Here is a 22,139-nt window from a genome sequence, read left to right on the forward strand (position 1 = left end):
AAATAGTCTAGATTTCATCATAACTTCAACTTTGAGTCTAGGCTTCTGCTATCTCCAGTAGTAACCACCTTCATACACAGAACACACTCCTACACAAAATTAATATTTCTTGCTGTTGAAGCAAGAACAGAAAATCAGGAACTCTTATCAGTTCTTATATACATGGAATCCCCACACGTCTCTTTCCCCCATTTAGCCTAAACTACTGCACCCCTTTAAACACTGCCCCTGACCCCACCTCTCCAACGTAGATGCCTACATCGTCCTCATCATCAGTTCGATAACAAACCATCAGGCCCAACTTATCCCGGTGACTGGATTTGTACAGCTCCACCTCCTGTAAGACAGAGAGAAACGCCAGACAAAGATCACCCAGTGTTAGCAATCCATCTGCCTCTCCTAAGATGCCCTGGAACAAAAGATTCCTTCAGTAAGAACTTAGTCTGATTCTTAATACTTCATACAGTCAGTTGACTAGAAGTTCCAGATCTCATTGAATTGGCTCTGTTTGGCTGTCTTTCCGCCATATATACTCAAAAAACCAAAGTTAGGTCTTCTGCAGGCATTATTATTCTTTTTTAAAAAATTCACCCACTCATAAGATAGAAGTAGATGGGCAACTCATAACTTGTGAGCTGCCTGCAGCCCTGTAACTCCAGAGAATTCTTTAGTTTTTCTGCCAAAATTTGGTGATGTGCTTATCTGTTATCTCTGCAATAAACAGTGCAAAGTAGGCACATTCAAGCAACTAAAAGATTTCTTGCTTCTGCTTGGTAGCCTTTGACTTATGACCACAATTGGGACCAGAATTTTTATTCCTAAGAAGAGTGGTTATTGAGTGAGTCAAGCCTGACTATTTTGCCATGGTCGTTAGCAAATCATTATAGTTGTTAAGTGAATCGTGGTCATTAAGTGAATCCAGCTTCCTCCATTGATTTTGTTCATTGGAAGCTGGCTGGTGAAGGTCAAACATGGTGATCACATGGCCCCTGGGACATTGCAATCATCCTAAATAAATGTTGGTTGCCAAACATCCAAATTTTGGTCAAGTGACCATGGGGAAACTTCAAGGGTCATAAGTGCAAGGGCAGGTCATGAGTCACTTTTTTCAGTGCCATTGTTATCTTTGAACAGTCGCTAAATGAATGGTTACAAAACTACCTGTATTTTGCTTTTTCTAAAAAAAAAAAAATCCAAAATGCAAGGGTACCTCTATGTTTCTGGACCTACTCTTATAGCTCTTTGAACTCAAAATAATAATAAAAAAAATGTGGATTTCCCAGCCACTCCAAGTGACTTAGATATGGCTAAATAGGGCTCATTTCACACAAGCATACTCAGCACTCGATGGCTGTGATCTCAGCTGAGTGTTTATGAACGAATGTGTGAATAGCAAACCCACCACCTTTGTGTCACTTCAGATGTACTGTTTTTCAGCGGCATTCAGTGGGCCATCAACAGGGAAACTACTAAGCACCAGCGTTACATGCGGAAATTAGATTAAGACATTAAATGTTCTGTCATATTTCTTGTTAATCAAACATGGAGGCTGCTAAAAGAACCCAGTGATTATTAAGTGAACCCATTTTCACCAACGGGTGTTTTTTTGCCGGAAATTGGAAATTAACACCAAAACCTGCCAAAAATCGCAGTCATGTGACTCTGGAACATCGCAAATGGCCATAAATGTGAGCCAAGGGCACAACATGTGTTCACATGGCCATAGTGTGTGTACATGTGTTTGCACCTGCGGGATTCAAATATTTTTACTACTGGTTCTCTGGGCGTGGCTTGGTGGGCGTGGCAGGGGAAGGAGACTGTAAAATCTCCAGTCAGAGGTGGTATTGGTCGGTTCTCCGAACTACTCAAAATTTCCACTATAGGTTCTCCAGAACTGGTCGGAACCTGCTGAATGCCACCTCTGATGTGCATGTGTGTGTGTATGTGTATGTGGTGTGGGCATGTAGCCATTGGAACTTCAAAGACGGGTTTTAAGCAGCTCTGGGGAAGTCTATCATAAATCTGAATGGTTGCTAAGCAATCAATTGTTATGTGAGGAGTACCTGTAAGGAGGATCTGCCACAAAATGTTTCAGTACGTCTCCCTCCAAAAAGAGGAGCCGTGTTTAAAATTCCAGCCCACCCCTTGGTGTCCTGCTGCCTTCTGCCACAGCTCACCATTTCCTTTCTCATGATTCTAGGATACTAAGTGAACTCTGAGCATCTCAGTTCTAATCAGATTATTCTAGACAAATAGCAAGCTGCCTGTTCAGACCATGGCTTTCCCCTGAGCATGTTTCCTCCTTTATTGACCCTTTTGGCTCTAATTCTAAAGGCACTCATCTGTTGAGTTCACAACCAGAAGGAGAAAGCTACTCCCCTCGTTCAAAGTGAAGCAAGCCCTTCATCCTTCCTTCAAAGTTCACTCACAATGACAAGAAGGCACTACCCTATATTTGGCATTGGTAAACAATCTTTAAATATTTTCCAGGTGCAACCTTCACCCTTTTTAGAAAAAAAACATGACTGTAAACTTTTTGCACTAATGTCTCTTCTGGATTTGGGGACCTATTGAGCAAAGCATCAACCAAGCTGGTTGTTTTTAGCCGTTAGCTTTGATTTTAAACACCTGAATTTATTCTGATGTGAAAACACATCATGGCAATCCAAAATCCTGCCCTAGCCAGAAAGTTGAAACGGCGTTCCAGTTTCAACACATTCTCACCTCGTATTCTAGGTCTTCTGCTCTCTCAGCCTCTGGAGCAGCTCCTTCCATGAATTCCACAGGGTCATAATATTCATGAGCAATTGAGGGGCTTTGAAGAAGAAGGAACAAAGGATAGGAAGGTAAGTTTTCCGCTTTCCTACTTAGAACTTTCCCAGGCTCTTTCCAATCAAGTGTAATTTCATCAAACAGATACCAGAACTTAATGTGACAAACTTAAGGAGACAGGAAAAGGTAAGACAGAGCCAGGGTTTTCACAGGACAATATGAAAGGAAAAATTCTATTGCTTACTTTTTGTACTTCTGAAAAGATGCAATAACTAGTCTGATATTTTCATATATAGGTAGTCCTCAACTTACGACCACAATTGAGTCCAAAATTTATGTAAAACTTTTGTTAAGTGAGTTTTGCCCCATTTTACGATCTTTCTTCCCTTAGTGAATCACTGCAGCTGATGTTAGTAACCTGGCTGTTAGGTGAATCTGGCTTCCCCATTGACTTTGCTTGTCAGAAGGTCCCCAAAAGTGATCACATGACTCCAGGACATAAATACGAGTCAGTCCCCAAGCATCTGAATTTTGATCATATGATTATGGGAAAACTGCAAAGGTTGTAACTGTGAAAAAGGGTTGTAAGTCACTTTTTTCATTGCTGTTGTAACTTTGAATGGTCACCAAATGAATTGTTGTAAACTACCTGCATTTAATGCATGTTAGGTTTTTAATCTCCTAGATTGATATTATTGGCTACCCTGGACTGGCTTGTACCAGAAGTGTACAAGATATAAGTACAATCAATGGTAAATAAAGAAGACGAGACGACATTGTGTCTTCCTCAGGGTAATGCTTACAGATCAGGCAACCCATAGGGTTCCATCCTCACAGCCGGAGGGCTTGGTGGCCGCATCCTGCCTAGATCCATTAAGTGTTCAAAGGTGATGTCGGTCTGGGTTCCACTATCGACCAGGGTTGTGATTTCTCCTTGAGAGGTGGATCCCTCACCACCTCCACCTCGGCTACGAGGACTGCGCCGCAACACCTGGATGACCAGAGGTTCCTTAGAGCACCGGAGGGCCTCAAGCGTCTGCTCCTGTGAGAGACGGGACAGTTCCCGGCCATTCACCTGAAGCGGGAAGAAGAAAGAAAGCGGATGTCAAAACGTTCTAAATCAGGGTGTCCAACCTTGGCAACTTTAAGACTTGTGGACTTCAATTCCCAGAATTCCTCAGCCAGCTTTGCTGGCTGAGGAATTCTGGGAGTTGAAGTCCACAAGTCTTAAAGTTGCCAAGGTTGGACACCCTGTTCTAAATTCTTCTTCATGTGTCCACTGTGAAGTCATCCTCAGATATCTTTAGACTTGAGGTATTTATTCATACAGTACTGGTTTTGCAACTTCCCCAAAATGGCTTCCCCCCTTTTTTTAACGGAAATATTTTCTTCCGTATGAAGGAAACAGCAGACTGGCCTCCATTTTATTTGCCAAAAGGGGATTGCAGTTCGCCTTTTCCTCCATTCTCTGCTGCAAGAGCACATTGTAACAATGGACAAAGAGAGACTGCTGGGTTAACAGCAGGTTTCAAATGTCACAAAAGAGCAGCTGATCATTAAATTATTGAAGATATTATCATTGTATTTTCATGTCCACGGAGAGTGAAAAATTGTTACACTAGGAGCCAAAATAACTTGACATGATTTGTATATTATATATCTTGAATATATGTGTGTTGTGGGAGGGGGGTATCTTCACACATATTTCTAAATATGGTACCACAAAATCTTCACCTCTGGTTTACTCCTAGCTGCTGCTCTTCAGACATTCCCAGCCCCTCCAGAATACATCCATGTTATCCCAGTTATATTTGTTTACAGTAGGTGATTATGGAATTCCAGCATTCAGTCCACTTTAGCATTTGACAATGTCATATTCTCCAGAGATCCTGGATTATAATTTGCATCACCACCAAATTGATAGTCATACACTGTACTGTACAGATCCCTAGGGTGCCAAACTGGGAAAGATACAGAGCTACAGTTTTATGGGTTAACCCTAGACGACTAGGTGCCAAGATTCTAGAGACTAACATGATTCAATTTTCCCATTTTAGCAATAGAAACACAGATTTTTGAATCAGGCAGTTTGGTCATCATTCATTATTTCAAGAAAGCAAAGAAGTTGTAAACAGGATACAATAAAATTGGCATGATAACGGTTAAGTGCATTAATTAAAAATTAATGGTTTTTATAGTTCCTTCTTATCCTAGAATGCTATATGAGCTTTCATGAAAATTATTACAAATTGGTGTATGAGAGTTCTTTTAAAAGACAGGAAGCTCCTGCAGTTTAGGAATGTCACTTTTCTGGATTGTATCGGAAGAAATGTACTTGTCTGGCAATTCCTCTTTCTGGAATCATTCATAGTAATATAGAATGGAGCTGCGGCAATAACATGCACTAATTATTATTCATATAAATGTAGTAGTCCTTTGAGATCTTGTTTCAAATGCAAAAAGCACAAAGACAAACGTATGATCAGACTCCATTATTAGGAGAATCTATTTATTCAGTGCTCAGCTTCTGTAATAGAGAGAGTCCCTAAATATTATGGGCAATTCATAAACCAAGAAACTCAGTAAAACATATATAAGGATAGATCCAATTTTATCCTCAGAACTATCTGAAAAATAGGCTTAACTCTCATGGGTAATAAACCGGAGGCTGGGAAGGGAAGCTCATTAAGCTCAATACTCTTTAATTTAAAAAAGCTTGCATAGGGTTTTTTTGCATGTTAGAGAAAGAGCCATCTTCACAGTCTATTAATTCTATCACTGTATCTCATGATGCAAACCATGTATTGGAAATTCTATAGGTAACCCTACACATTAAAAAGCACATTTTGTTTTTGCCTTCCAAAAGTCTCCCTCTATCCTATAAACCAGTGTTTCTGGCATGCCAGCTGCGGATTTCTGGGTGTTAAAGTTATTACGGTTGAGAAACATTGTTCTAATCCACTTTGTAAAATGCCTCTGTTCAGTTTGTATTGTTGTACAACTACTAAAAACACAGGCAGTGTCAGAATAGTTACTCATGCTTAGTGCTAACAACAGTCCTCATAGAAAGGATCCCTGTCTTGTTTAAGAATGGACCTCAGAGCCTGTTCTCTCATTCATAGGTCTTTAATGCTGCTCCTCTGGTGCCAAATGAAAGCACAGCTCAAGTGGTGCTTACTGGGAGAATGAGACTTGGGGCTAATTGATCAAAACCTGTTTTGTAGAAAGATTGGGAATGCACCCAATAAAGATAGTCCTCAACTTACAACTCTTTGGTTAGTCACCGTTTGAAGTTACAATAGCACTGAAAAAAGTGACTTATGACCATTTCCCCCCCACTTATGACCATTGCAGCATCCTCACGTCACGTGATCAAAATTCAAATGCTTGGTAACTGGTTCATATTTATGATGGTTGAAATATCCCGAGGTCATGTGACCACCTCTTGCAACAGTGGTGGGATTCAACCGGTGTAACAACTGGTTTCGTGAATGTGTGATTTCCGTGCGCGCAACGTTTGAAAACCGCCTGTTTTCAGCTCTAAAACTCACTTCCGATTGCAGCCCCGGTAAGTACAACGGCTGATTCGCGCGGCAATCCGCTCTGCAAAACATGGAAATATAGGACAGACTAGGGCAGGTGTGGGTGGGCGGGGCCAACTGATCGCCGGAACTACCAGTTTGCCCAAACTGGGGAGAACTGGTAAGCAGCCCACCCATGTCTTTCAACCTTCTGACAGGCAAAGTCAATGGGGAAGCCAGATTCCTCCCAATTAAAAAGCTGGCTGAGGAACTCTGGGAGTTGAAACCCACAAGTCTTAAAGTTGCCAAGGTTGGAGACCCCTGGTATAGTAGAAATGGGTCTCATTACATTCTGAGTATTCAGAGAACCACCCCTGAAAGATCATTCAGCATATGATCATCTAACATACCTTTCCCATTTCTGTAAGACCAAAACCCAACACTATCTCCTTGCACTGGGGTTTGTTAGTATCCATTAGGATTGCCATCATCACCATCTTCGTCATCCTCTGAAATGGCCAAGAACCCTACTCTACCCTATCTAGCACAAGTGCTTATTGCTGCCAAATATAAACACACAAATGAGATAAAGGAAATCTGTCCAATTTTTCTTCCCAAATAACGGTTACACAAATCTATCACAAACAACACTTCTGTTTAGACAGACCTCTTGAGAAAACTCCAAATCAAATGCATCTCCCTAATCAGGCAGACGGTGTTCATCCGTGGCTGACAGTTATACTGATTTATTAGGTGGACCTGCCTGCGATAGTAGCTTGATTCATTCACTGTGAAGCCATGGTTGATTTTAATCAGTTTGTTGAAAAAGCTACAGTGGATAGTTTATATTCTGCTTATCCAGAAATTGTGGTTCACGGACTAAAGTGCCCCCAACTGAACAAAGCAACATATTCTGTAGCTTCCTCAGAGGGGCATGCCTTTTAAGGCTCAGGTGGCTCCTGAAAATCTTGGTGTAGCACTAAGAAGTTTCCAGAAATTGCCACCATACTGCAATTGTTATGATCTCAGAAGGGAAGAAATTATACAGTGCATGTCAGAGTGTTTGTGAGACAACCTATTGTGAGAAAATCCAGGTGCAAAACACAGCACACACAGAGGCTTTGTCTTTTAACAGTGGTTTATATACAAGACTGCTATAGACATATACATGGTAGGCAAATACCTGGCAATCAATCAATCTTCTTTACTCTGCACGGAGAACCAAAATGGAGACAGAACACAAGGAGAGAGAGGTATGCCCTCTCATGGCCTCATATATATATATGAGCTTCTTAAAGTGGTAAAACCCTGTGGGACCCATCCTCAGTCTTAAAGCAGCAATAACCATGCTGATTCATCCTCATTGCATCAGCCTTACAACGGTTGGTCATCTATTAAGTCTCAATACCTTGATAGTGCACATATTGGTCAAACTTAATGTTTAAAGGTTATAAATGAAATCAAAATATAGTTTATTTAATTTTTGACCTGGCTTCATGCCTTGCTTTTTGAAAGTTGATTGACTCCAACATGTTATTTAAAGGCCATAGTTCAAAAATATTATACATCATTGGACTGGTATATTTCAATACAACCATGGTGTGTTTCAGGTGATGGGTCTGTTAGAAGTACAAAACACTGCTGGTTGATTATAACTGGCTTGAGCTTAAGAAAAAGAGGAGTTGCAGTAAACTGAACCAAAATAATCCTATTTTTTAAGAATAAGTACCCTTAAACAACTAGTGGAGTTCATGTTCCATTTAGCCCAACACAGACTGCATTGTTTGGCAATGCTCTCCAAAATACTCTCCTACCAGTGTAGATGGACTCCAAGTCCCATTTTTTTTTTTTTAACCATTGGCCATATTATCTGGGATAGAAATCTGGGAATCGGCTGCACATTGTGAAAATAATAATGTTTGGGTTATAAAGGCCAGATAAGTTGAAACGAAAGGGCTATTTGAAATTAGCTTTTATGCCTGTCTTGGGATGAAAGGAAGATAACAACAGAGACCCATCTTGCAAGGTTTCCTAATGCTCACTTTCAGTTTTGTTCAGCTATATAAGCATGTTCAAAATTCTTCTGTCTTGGTAAGTTAAAAAGAGGACACAATAAAAAAAGAACCCTTAGATTAAAAATCAAAGAAACAAGAGAATGGCTGTATTAGAGGTAATCCTGGCTGGCTATGCCTCTCCCCAAAGCTCCAATGTCTCTGTACATAAAAAGCTGTTGTCACTAAAAAAGAGGCCAGTAGCTGATTCTTGAAGGAAGATAAAACCTTAATGCAAAACCTCTTGACTTAGGCAATTCTCAAGGATCTTCATACTCTTGAATTTCCAAGGACAATGCATTTCCCCTCATAAACCTCAAACTGATAAATAATGCCTATAGTTCCTCATTTTACAAACCCTGTGGTACACTCCCCCTTATTTGGGTTCCCAGAAGGCACACCCCCAGCACACCCATTTCCTACATTGTGTGTGTTCTGTCATGGTCAAACAAAATGCAAGACATGATGCAGTTACCGTGGGAACTTGCCCAGCCACTTCATTATGCGTCACAGGCTGACGCACCTGTGAGTTTGTCGTTGTGCGGTGCATCTGTATGCAGAAGGATTTCATGCATCACATTTCCTTTTGCTGAACAGACGTGTGTGTGTGTGTGTACGTGTGCATGCGCGTGCCTGCATGGGTGCATCTCTCTTTCTCCATCACTGCAGCTGCAGTTACCATGGCAACTGAAGTGATTGATACAGGCATCTGCAGCTGGGGAGAAAAAGGAAAATATGGGTAAAAGGGATCAAAAGCAAAGCACATCTCCTTCCTACTCGCTAGCCTCAAACTCTAGAAATGGTGGGTGGGTGGAGGAATATGAATTATCCTCCTTTCTTTTTCCTCTTCCATTTGGGGCTGTGGAAGTTCAAGGTGGGCAGGAGGAGAATCTGGGAAAACGGATAATTTGCTTGGCTTGCCTTGAGGACCACCAGGGGAACATTCTACGGAGGTGGGTTGGGAGAGTTAAGATATTAAGTAAAAAAATAATAGAAAAGATTGTGGATGCTGGGGTGGGGTGGGGGACAAATGATGAAGCATCAAAGAAACTACAGGGTAGATAAAAGAGGCTACCTTAGAAAAACTGTGAGGAAGACAAATGGATTGGGGAGGGGCTGTGGGTGGGAATGAGGAGGACATTCTTTGCCTAAGGAAGGCCCTGTAGGAATTTATAACAAATGCCAATTGCATTCCTGGAGTGTTATCCAGCCTCAGCCCTTCAGCTGATGGCTCCCCATAGCTTTCCTTTGTGTGTTTATTTTTTCTTCTTCTTTCTTTTCTCCAAATTGCTCTTCAAGTGATCATCATTTTCCCCGATCTCTACTCTACAAGGTCTTTTCCCCTTCTCCATTTTTCTACTGAGCCATGGCCACCCCCCTCTCCAATTTTATAAAAACCTTTGGCTGGAATCTAACATTAGAATGCAAGGTTCAATCCCACTAGAGCAGAGGAGGCCGTAAGCAAGTGTGTGCTCTAGAGAGATTTTTCTGTGTGTCTACTATAATCGTTTCAACTGGGAGAAGAAACTATGTATGCATAAGAAGCATCATTGTAAAATGATGGATGCCACAGCAATTGGACATATTTTTCTAGATACATATGGCATTATTTATAATGTATGTCTACAAGATGTTTATATTGTTTCTCACTGCACTGATAAATGCCATTCTATGTTGTATGTACTATATGTCTTTTGTATACAACAGAGCTTAACCAGGGTTTTGTGTGTGCGTCTGTATATGTGTGGGTATATCTGTATCTACTACAAGAAACAGCCACATTCCTGTCCTGTTAAGGATTTTGTGTATTTATGTGTGGATGCATATTGAACATGAGAGAAAGAAAGGAGTTATACTATATTTTCTCCATCTATTTTTTTTAATATTGATATGCCATATCAATAATAAGGATGCATATAATCCTTAATACTGATAGTGTTGCTATTTTTGTCTATATAGTGCCTAACCAGATTTGGTATGGCCTGACCAATGTGTCTTTTTACAAGTGTGTTGGCAAGTCACACTAAACCCAAATAAAACCAACCACACAATGCTTTAATTTGATGGACTTGGGCCATCAAACTTCTAAGTAATGTGTTCAAGTCAACCTAAGCCACAACTACAGGTAGTCCTTAGTTAATGACTGCAATTGGGACCTGAAATTCTGTCAGTAAGCAATTAAATTCATTACATGACTACACGATGTCACTTCTACTGCAGTCATTAAACTAATCACCTGTAGTCATTAAGGGAGACATCATGTGACCGGGACCTGTAACTAACTGCCAGCATCTCCATTGACTTTGGCAGAAGCTTGCACATGGTGATCTTGTGACTATGGGATGCTGCAACCATTGTAAGTTTGAGGACTGCTCAAAAACCTGTTTTGTCATAAATTCGAATGGTCATTAAACAGGGTAATCATTAAATGAGGACTAATTGCACACAAATATTTTCTTCCCTTGGGAAGTCAACCACTGATGCCAACCTTACTTTGCAAAGGACCATCTTAATTCCAGTCCAGCATTTTCTACCAACCTGCAGCCAGGTCTTAGGCAATTCACAAACCTGTAGACAGCATCCTATGTATTGTAGTATGTCATATTCAAAATTATCCTTTAGATTATTTAATTAGCAATTTGCTATGTCTAGGCATAATATTCCTCCAGGTGTAAAACCTGGGTGGTGAAGGTCCAGACCAGTATATCTTATATCTTTTTCCTCTCAGAGCTTCTTTCCACTAATTATGGAAGACCCCAAAAAACTTTTGTTTGTATGGGTTATATGTATTGATATTTACCATATTAAAAATTAAAATTGACACATTTGCTGCTGCTACTGCTTCTCATGATTGTCTGATGAGATTTTAATATTGTGTTATTATTTTTTAACAATAATTTTGTTCAGTTTTTTGTTCAAAAATCAAACATTTTGATTTTTCAGACTCTTGAGAGGGTGTTGGAGGGACTCCCAGAGATCCTAGGAATACATTTTAAGAATTACTCTGGGTTTTTTTATTTTATTTTAATGATCCTGTAATCTATTGCATCAGGGTGAAGTAAGGCAATTGAATGGAGATGACCATTTACTGGGCGATACTCCTCCTGGTGCCTATGCAGAGTTCACAGCAGATATCTTCTCTTTGCCCAGAGAGAGAAATATCTACCATTACCTAGGATCAAATTCAGGGCCTCCTGATTGTGAGGTGAGAGATCCACCTGTGGGCCACCATGATGCTCTTAAGAATTGCTCTGGATAAGATATTCTTTGATGCCTGAGGTATTGTAGGCCAGAGCTAGTAACCCCAATTTCTTCTTTTTTCAACTGTGTTGTGTTTTGTGATGGCAATTGGTCCATTAAACAGCTTATGAAGTTAAACCAGGGGAGAAGTTCATTTTGTTCCATGAAAGAAAAAGGCTATGGCTAAAAATTGTGTGACAGGCCCTATTACTTAATTTCTATAAATTGGCAACAAATTTTGATACACATTCATTAACAATCAAAACCACAGGTGCAGAATCTGCTGAAAAAACTCACATTGTCTTGAATGGGTCTGCTTAGAGAATACTGGAATTCTGTTTCATTATTGCTTTGAACCTATGTAAATATCAAGACCAGTATATATAGATGTCTGTATTCACTGATTTTTCATGACTTAATAACATGTAGTTGAACATGTGTCAATTTACTGATAGACACAAACGATGCTATTCTGAGCAATTACTGTCAGGCTTAAGTTATTCTACTTCAGATACATTATGCAAAGTTTGACTCTTGGGACCAGGCTGTAATGCTAGGAAAGTAGAAAGGAAGAGAAGAAGAAAGAGAAGAAGAGGACAACCAGCAGAGAGATGGATTGACTCAGTTGTCATGACAATGGGGTATCATTGAAAGAGCTGAAGGACCAGGACAGGCCATCATGGAGGAAAATCTCCCTATGTGGTTGCTAAGATTCAAACTAACATGACAGCATATAATCAATCAACCAATACATTCATCAATTAATAACTGGTGATCAAACAATAAAACTTGCAGGAGTCAGTCAACAGAAAGAGACATTTTACATGCCCCATCCAAACAACAAACTGCACGTTCTTGTTACGCTCTAAGATACAAAGAATTTTGGAGTTTACAGAAGTGGTTTCCTGTAAATTTCCCCTAAAGTTCAAAATAAGAGGTTCATAGCCTGTTGTTAGAATTCATTGTGCACTGAGAGTTTGGGAGATGGACCTGGAAGACCTGAATACAGATTGCAAGTCTTTGGATTGGATTGGAATTTTTGCAATACTATTTATTGTACTTAAGTGGCTGCTGGGCTGACAGTAAAATTCTAGATGCGATTCTAGCCACACGGATTGAGAAAAAGAAAGGAAGGAAAAGCTGGAAAATGCTATTTGAAATTATACTGTACGGATAGTCCTCGACTTATGATTGATTACTTAGTGACCATTCAAAGTTATGATTATTCCCCCCCTTCCCCAAACTACTTATAAAAATCTGATGTTCGGTGTCCCCCCTCTCGTAGTGACAGGACCACATTTACACACATTTGTAGAGCCCCACAGCCACAAAATTTATGAATTCACCCAATGGATGTTAAATCTGCTGACTATTGCTGATCTCTACCTTGCCTCAACTACAGTTGTGATACTGATGATATTACCTTGATTTTTCATGTGCTGTGCCTGATAAAATGATTGGCTGACTCCTCTAGGTTAGTTATTTTCTTTTTTGCAAGTCACCAGCCAGCTGAAAAAGCATCTGCCAATCACAGCCTGCAGCAGGAACGGAGGCTGGATCTAATTGTGGAATTCTGTCCATCATCTCTAGGCTCCACCCTGAGCCTTTTCTTCTACTCTGTTTTCTTACAGTCCAAGGTAAAGAAAGTTGCAAAGGGAGCTGCGTTACATGCAGCCCCTTTACTTAGTTATTCTCCTTTCTTCTTTTCCTTTCTCTGAGAGGCAAGCCAGATGCTATCTTCTGTACTCTTCTGCGCTTGTGTGTTCAGTCCTTTAGTGGCAGATAAGGCTGATGTGAAACCAGACCAGAAGATGTGTATGTGTGTATGTATGTAATGCCTTCATCAGCCTGAAATGGCCACTAAGCACTACTTCGATCACACCCACTATTTAGTCGTCTGATCTCACCTCTAACTCAAAAAGATGCAGCCTGGTGTGACTTTTGGGACAAGACTATTTTAATTCTCAATTGAAAGGTAATACTGTTTTCCAGATTGCTTTAAATCTTTGTGAAATTTGTTTCTTTTCTTTGGCCACTTACATATTTCAAATCCAAGAAGCAAAAGAGCAATATATCATTCCTTGCAATAACATTTGACTATATGGTATTTCTTGTGTCATGATTTTCTATACTCTGGTTACAAACAAATGCTAGTAATCTTTGGATTCAAATGAGTTTCAACTTTATTTGTTGACTTTTTATTATATACTCAATACTTTTCCTAATGTATTGTTTGACACGTTGAGAATATTTTTGTTCCAGACTTTGCGAAGCCTTATAATAAAAACGGCATTGTGAATTCTAAAATGTCTTATTTCAATGTTATTGAAAGTAAAAATGTTAAACTAGAATTTATGCTGAGAATTAAATGCAATGACTCCCAACTGGCGCTCCCCTATACAAGCTAGACCAATTTTCATTGTTCATGATCAAATGAAAGATATCACAAAGTTGGCAGGTTAGGGAAGACTGTTTTTCAAGCTATTAATAAACCCAAATAACCTATTCATTCAGTTTATAGCCCAGCTTTCCTTTCAAAAAATTATCAAGCTAAAAGCAACTGGAATATATAGTCAGGTTCAGACGGTCCCTCCAGTTGCTATGACTTAACTCCCATAAAAACTATCCATCTTGACCAACAGTCAGAAATGATGGGAGCTGTCTTTCAGATATCTGGAGAGACCAGGATCCCAGCTCCTTAATTTTGTTTCAGCAAGATATGGAGTGTACAACAGAAGAGGAAGAAGTGTCTCCTTTTGCTGTCACCTGTTGAACGCCTGAGCTATAAATCAGGGCTTCTGGACGCAAGGAAAATGCTGAGAGTACAGCTAGATCTCTTTGCTCAGCTCAAGGAATGCCATAAGCCACAAATTCCCTTTTCATCCCATTTATTTCCCACAGTGAGGGGCAATTTTATTACAAGAGATGAAAATAGGAATGATGTGCAGATCTGAGTCTAATAATTAGCTGATCAAATGGTTCCAATCTAATGCACAGATTATTTTGCCCTTTCTTTGTAGGAAAAAAAATATCATTCTGAGGACATCAATCAAATCCATTCTGTTTCATGACAATCTGATTCCAGCAACAGGAATAAAATTACAAAAGGACACCTCACCCCCACCCCCACCCCCACGGCTCTTGTCCAGTGTTGTGCTGATTGGGAATTATGGGGGCTGACATTCAACCTATGTGGAGTTGAGGAAGGCTGGTGAGAGAAGACCTTATCCCCAATTATCAATCACAAGGATATACAGACAGCAACACTGTATGTATTTGGATTTGCTTCTCGGTTTGTATAAATGAGCTTATTTGCTACTTTCATGCTGTAATGTAAATCTCTAAATTAACAGAATTTAAATCCTGATAGTATTTAAAGGATGGTAAGACAAAAGAATAGATGGTCCCTTATGGGGCAAGCAAGATTATCTACACAAACACAACCCCTATAATGTATACACTGATAATTGCACAAAAGACAGCTATGTAAGTGCCTACAAGAATATATAATACCATGTATTTCAGTTCTACACATAGGCAGGTACAAATTAACTGTGCAGCCCTGTGAGAGAATATTGGAAAACCCAGCCTGTTTGAAATATATAACCCTTTGTTTTTTTTGTTTTTTAAAAGCCTCTTGCTTTACCAATTACAATATAGCTTCCATCTCTGTAAGGCAGACTAGGAGGTTGTCTGGTTTTTGTACCTAGACCTGGGATGAGAGAGTGCGATGGAAAAAGACCTGGATAAATGGCACATACAAAGGAGAGAGAGAGAGAGAGAGGAAGCAAGACTGATGGGAGAGATAAAAAGACAAAAAGAGGAGGGAAGGGAGGAGTAAAGAAACAGATACCAGAATAAGCAAACCACTGAGGAAACCGAGGGACTGGAAGGAATGACTTGGAGGAAGAGATGGAAGCAAGTGAATGAATGAATGAATCAATGAATGAATACCTGTCACTCCCTTCTCAAACCATTGCTTCACCCTTCGCTGCTCAGTGCCATTCATCCCAATTTGTTCTCCCCCCTTTTTTTGCAGAAATCCTCTCCCCATTATTTCAGACACTGTACGCTATGGGAAAAGGGGGGAGACTAGTTGCTAAGCAACCTCCCCTCACTCAGTACCTGGTCCCTCCCCCATTGCAGCATTAACCCCCCCTCCTCTATTCTCCGAATGGTACTCCAAATCCCCACTCCACCCCAAAAGACAACCTGGGATTCCTATTTCGATGTCCTCCCCACCCCCGCCCCAAGAAACATCTTTAGATCACCTTGCTTTCTCTCAGACACCCCCACCTTCCAGCCCTCTACCTTGCCACCCCCCCACCCCCCATGACCGAAACTGCCCTTCCCGTGGGAACGATTGGAAATTCCCTTGACCCTTTCCAGTGCCTTCCTTCTCCCCAGACGACCCTATTCTGCCCTCTTTTCATCTTGCATGGGTGTACCATCCTTACCTACACCCCCCACCTCCGATTCCCTTAGTGCTTCGCTCACCTCGTCCCATCAGCCGCGTCCCATAGATCAATGCCGCCCCCATCCCTGACCTCCCTCCATCCCTCCCTCTCTTACCTGCAGCATCACCCGATATTGTTCTTCGGGTTTCTCTACCACACACATGTTACATCCCATGGCGATGCCGCTCGAGGGGGGCGGACCGAGGGGGCCACAATTTAGGAATGGGCGGGGAGAGATCAGCTCATGGGGATCCTACAGGTGGGGGGGCGAGTCGCTCGCCCTCCCGGCCCCCCACCCTGGCATAGCCCTGGGCAGGGAGGTGGAGGTGCTGTCCGGTGCTTGCCCCCCATTCACCCCCCTGGCGGCATAGCGGCGGGCTTAGACCGAGCAGAAAATGGGGGAGGACGGCAGGAGATGTTTCTCTCCCCGCCCCCTCCGCTGGAGGTCGACGCAGGATCCCCCGGAGGCGAGGGGGACGCCTGTCGCTGTTGCGAAAAAATGCACCCTCGTCCGCCGTCTGGTCTGCCTCGCTCCTTCGCTCCGTTTGCCAAAAGGAGGAGGGGAGAGGGCGGAGTGAATGGGGAGTGGGGGGGAACCGACGACGGACGCGGCGTTTATAAATATGGATGACTTCGGGGAGGGTTTGGGAGCCCGGCCGTTGTTGGCGCGACGAGCCTGCCAAGTCCCGCCGTCGGTGCCTCCACGAATTGGCCTTTCCGGATGCTGCTCTCGCTCCACGGTGCCAGCCTTGGTTTTTCCCTCAGTCCTTTGTCCGTCTCTGGCCGCGTACAACGGCCGGCCTGCAATCTCTATCCATCTAGTCTGCTCCAGGCTGGAGGGGCCGTCAGTCCCCGTCCCGTCTGGTCCCTCAGATGTCGGCGCTGCCTTTTAGCGTCCGGTCCTTCCGCCCCCTACTTTGCCCTCGTCGTCCGCCTTCAGACGTTAGGTCAATTCGTGCACCTGTTTGCCAGGGCCCGATGCTTTGCTCATCGTTTGGGGAACGAATAGAAATTATCCGCTCCATTTTTCACCCTATCCATGTACCCAATATCAAAATCGTTAGCTGCCAGGGGCGGAAGGTGAAAATGCCAAAGAGGGAGAGTTAGCCATACAAAGGCAGATAAAACAAAATTGCAGAAACTGATAGATGGGACTATTTTCTGGTTCCATTAGTTAATTATCCATTTATACCCATTCCCATTGATGCTTCCTGCTGGATAAGAGCTGTTCTAATGTCCTATTTTCTATAGCAATCAGTACAGATAGTACTTGAGTTACGTTCATTTAATGACCGTTCAAAGTTACAACAACACTGAAAAAAGTGAATTATGACCGTTTTTCACACAACTGTTATAACCTCCATGGTCATGTGATCAAAATTCAGATGCTTGGCAACTGACTCATATTTATGATGGCTGCTGTATCCTGGGATCATGTGATTACTTTTTGAGACCTGACAAGCAAAGTCAATGGGGAAGCCAGATTCACTTAACAATTATAGCAAGAAAGGTCTAACTAATAATTTAAATTAAATAATTAAATTTAATTAAATAACTGAACTGCAGTAATTCACTTAATAACTGTGGCAAGAAAGTCATTTGACAACTGTCTCACTGAGCAACAAAAATTTTGGGGCTCAATTGTGGTCATAAGTCGAGGACTATCTGTATTCTGTTGGACATGTCCTGCATTTAAGCTCAGGATTTCTAACACTAGGATTACAACAAAAAAACAAAAGAAAAGACAGAGCATTGTATGACAGCCAGCCAATCTAGTAGCAAGGCCTTGAATTTTTCTGTCCAACCTACCTCATAGGGCTATTGTTGGGCCAAAATGTGACAGACAAATGTGACGATTGGTGCAACTGCCAATCAAATCACGGAAATGAGGAGCACCAATTCCCAGTTTATATTTCAGGAGAATGGAGTAACCGCAAAGGAAGGAGCTATGCCTGGAAAATTGGGTCTGAGGGAGACTGAGAGCCCTAGAGTGCCTGCCAAAACCTCCATCTGTCAGGGCTAGAGGTTTTCAGAGCAGAAGCAGAAGGGGGAAGGTGTGTGAATTTGTTTAAAGCTCACTTTTTGGTTATTTAATTAAAAAGTCCGTTTGTTCCTTTGTTCCTATGTTTACCAGATCTCTGTGTTACCCTGTCTCTTCCCCACATTCTATCCAAGTACTTTTCTTTAGCGACTTAATTTCTAAACCAGAAAAAAGGGGCTATCAATGGCAACAGAACAAAAGATTCAAAAGACAATCCCCTACACACATATACATCAAGGGGAGGGATATGTGCTACCCTGCCTTGCTCTTCTGAACAAAACGTGAAATATAAATTTAACCAAGAAATATATAAACATCAACCAGGTAGTATGAAATACTAGTATCCTGACCCCTAGCCAAGAGTATTATGGACTGCAAGTGCAGGTTATAAGGTGGAAAGGACAGTCTTGTATCTAGTGAGAAAATAAGCAGCGGGAACCCAGCAGGGTCACTTTCTCCATGTCTGCCATTGTTCTCTCTGTTTAACCTTCCCTCCTCCCCCAAAGGGAAGACAGTTTCATAACAGATTAACAGCCCAGTCACCTGCAAGAACCTGCCTCCAAACCAAGTAATGTGAATACATCTGAGAAGAGTTTTATGGTTGCCTCATAAGCATGCTGTGGTTTGTCTGGAAGTTAGGCAAATTCACAGAGTATGACCTTCACGCACCATGTGAGTTCTCCAGACATGCTGGACCAGAATGCCCGTGTTTCTTATACTCCAAAAATATTGGATTTGACATTTCCTGAAGAACATTGGCTCAAAAGAGTCAGTGTATCTACTAAGAAGATTATCTTTCATAGCTGGAAAGAAACCAAACCTTTAGGTGTTAAAGAGCAAGTTCAATTATACATTCTATTCTCTGTTAATCTTGAAAATATCCATATATTGTAAAAGTGGCAAGACAAAACACTATCATTCCATATGACCTGGATTTAATAACATATAATAGGGCTGAGGTTGCTATATATTAATATTCTTTGTTGGGACTTTTTCCAGTTTATTGCTTTGATTGTTAGCACTGCTGTCTTCGCTTTCAATTTATTGGTTAATTTCATTTACCATATTTTTCACTTCAAAACAGAACCCTCAGACAAGGTTAGGGAAGGTGTATGTGAGCCGGGTTCATCCATCTCTCCATCAGCCCCAACTGATGCCAGCTCTGGGAATGGGTCTAAAATAAGGCAGGGATTAGAAGGGGGGTGGTAAGCAAAGAGAATGGGGAATCATGTGTTACTGCAATGCTTGCCCCGGGGTTCCCCCACAACATCTCATAAATGATTCCAGGCATGGAGTGAGTCGAGAGGTAAATTGATTCTTTGATTCATTGTGACAGGCCAGAGCTGATGAAGAGCAGAGAAAGAGCAGCCTGTGCAAAGAAATAATGGGGGTTATGAAATGTACAATGGCTTGTCATGGAATTCCTTTCCCAAGGTTCACTCGCTGGCTGAACATACGGCTCCCCAAAACTCACAGCTATTGTTGAGGCACCGCAAACTCTGAGGCAGGACGTGTTGATTCAAACAGCCTCCACCCCATTTCGTGGCACTTTCTCAAGGGAGCGTCACTGCATCGCGCATGGGGGGTGGCTGTGCCGGTCAGGAGAAATAGGGAGCCTCCTCTGCTCTCATCACAGAAAGGTGAAAGGGCCCCAAAGACCAGAAATTATAACCATTATAATCTTCCTGACATTTAATGTTTTCTCATTTAATCTTCCCCAATTACAACACGTGGTTATCTGACTAGGGACTGCCTCTGTGTGTGTGTGTGTGTGTGTGTGTGTGCACATCTGGGAAAAAAAGAATAAATACCGAGATCTTTATTTTAGGCTTTACATCATCCTTACCAACCTAGCATCTGCCTCCCAAGTGGACTGAAAAGCATCTGTTCTGAGCTCTGGATGGGAGGCACTCAAGTCCAATTAATCCAGAAGGTGTCAGTTTTGGCATGGCAGCATGATGCAGAAGGAAGCTAGGATAATATAATGGTTAACATGATGAACTGGTCCTGAAGAGACTCGGTTTCTAGTCCACTGTCAGGCACAAGAACTCTCTGGGTGAACAAGGTATAAAGATGAATTGGTTTTCATATGCGCAAATACATTCAAGGTATGACAAAGATTCTAAAACAGAAGGTTTCTATGATAAACTGACTGATTTAGATAAGATTTTGACAGATACTGATGAAAAGGTGATTAAAAAATTGTATGGATATTTATTAGAAATTAAACTAGAAGAAGAACAAGTTAAAGAAACTATGATTGCTTGGGGGAAGAATTTTGGATATGGGATTGATCTAGAGAAATGGCAAAAATTGTGGTCTCAAAAATATAAAATGACAATGTCAACAGCATATAAAGAAAATTTGTATAAGATGTTTTACAGGTGGCATTTTCCCCCAACAAGAATAGCAAGAATGTTCAAGAACAAATCTGAAAAATGTTGGAAATGTCATCAGATACCTGGCTCATATTACCATATGTGGTGGACTTGTGCGGATGCTAAAAAATATTGGACTAAAATCTACATGTGGTTGGAAAAAATGACAAAAAAACATATAGACTTGAAACCAGAGATATTTTTATTGGGAATTTTCCCTGAAACATATAGTAAAGAATTGAAATACCTGATTGTAAATGTATTAACAGCGGCTAGGATTGTATTTGCCAAAAACTGGAAAAATGAGAAAATACCATCACAGGAGGAAATTATTAAGAAAATATTGGAATGTGCTGAAATGAGTAGATTGACATTTGAAATCAGAGAACAAGATGATAAACGATTTTATAAAATTTGGGATCTATTCTATCAATGGTTAAACAATAAAACATGGTAATGAAATATGTAGATCTTTAAAAAATAATAAATATATAAAGATGTATTTTTTTTTCTTATATCTACAAAATGATTGTAGGATAGATTTGAGATGATTATATGAACTGTCATAAAACAAATTAAGTAAAATATGGATTCTTTCATAAAATATGAATAAATAATAGTATAGTCAAATGATTGATGTATTTAATATTTGATTGAAAATATGAGAATATATACAATGTAATTGTAATTGAAGACTACGAAATGGAAGCACAAAACAATTTGTAAACCAACCGACACACTGTATGTATATATATGGAAGATGGCTTGATGTTTTTATGTTTTGTTTGTCTATGTTTGTCTTAAAAAACAATATATATATATTTTTAAAAGAACTCCCTGGGTGATTTTGGGTCAGCCACTCTCTCAGCCCAAACCACCTCGCAGGGCTATAGAAAAAAAAATGAGGGGGAGTTGCACTGTTGGAAGAAATATCCTTCTGGGTTCGGTTCCAAGTGGGGAAAAAGACACTGGAAACATGGAGGCTGTTTGGAAGGTTTAATGGTGGGCAGGACCACATGGCCTGGAGCTCCAGAGTGAAAAGGAAGGATGATCACATGCTTCAGGATGAAGGAAAAGATCAAGAAGAGACTGAGGTGCTGAGAGTGCCTGGGTTTTATAACCTTTGTTGGGATTTGAATTGGAGCTTGTATTCTGATTGGTTGTCAGACTCCCATGGGGCCATGCAGGGGCAACTCTGCAGGCTGTCCTGAGTTCCAGGCTTGGTTGAGCCTTGCTGGATGATGATGCACTGAAAGGGCTTTTGAGCAATTCCTATAGTTTTACCTGGAGATCTTTGTTATGCACAGTATTATGGCCCTGGCCTTAATGGCCCACCCATTAACAAAGGTGGGGGTGAGCTTCTACTTCTGAGGTGAGTTTCTGCTTCTGAGTTTCTACTCTTTTTAGGGGAAATATTCTGCCTTTTTAATATTTCTAGGAGAGGTGTGGGTGCTAACTTCCTACAACACTATACCACCTTGAGCTTCTTACCAATCTAACCAACCATTCTGCAAATATATAAATAAATCTCTCAGCCTAACCTACTGTGTCGGATTGTTCTTGTAAGGATAACATTAGAAGTGACAAACCATTTATGCTATCTTGATTTCCCAGAGCAAAGGTAAAATACAGTATAAGTGTAATATAAATAGTAATTGCACTAGATCAGCAGCCTTAAA

The 22,139-nt window shown here is 41.0% G+C and overlaps 1 protein-coding gene and 1 long non-coding RNA gene across 2 annotated transcripts in view; one reads left to right on the forward strand and one right to left on the reverse strand.

Annotated features, from left to right (window-relative positions):
* Nucleotides 1-16,573, reverse strand: part of PDZD4 (PDZ domain containing 4) — a 29,530-nt gene extending 12,957 nt beyond the window's left edge. Inside the window, exons 1-4 of the mRNA XM_087956861.1 lie at nt 16,157-16,573; nt 3,576-3,847; nt 2,725-2,815; nt 239-337 (exon numbers count right to left, since the gene is read on the reverse strand). Of these exons, the coding sequence (XP_087812987.1) occupies nt 239-337; nt 2,725-2,815; nt 3,576-3,847; nt 16,157-16,216 (522 nt within the window). The 5' untranslated portion in view covers nt 16,217-16,573. The remainder of the gene's footprint in view (nt 1-238; nt 338-2,724; nt 2,816-3,575; nt 3,848-16,156) is intronic.
* Nucleotides 14,609-21,283, forward strand: LOC148132339 (uncharacterized). The gene is made up of 2 exons (XR_015747856.1): nt 14,609-14,852; nt 19,911-21,283. It is a non-coding gene; the product is annotated as an uncharacterized LOC148132339 (long non-coding RNA).
* Nucleotides 21,284-22,139: the final 856 nt, after the last annotated feature.

The sequence above is a fragment of the Notechis scutatus genome, chromosome 2, assembly GCF_049901735.1.
Source record: "Notechis scutatus isolate UNSWTSFEM ecotype Mainland chromosome 2, rNotScu1.2, whole genome shotgun sequence".
Classification (NCBI taxonomy): Eukaryota; Metazoa; Chordata; class Lepidosauria; order Squamata; family Elapidae; genus Notechis; species Notechis scutatus.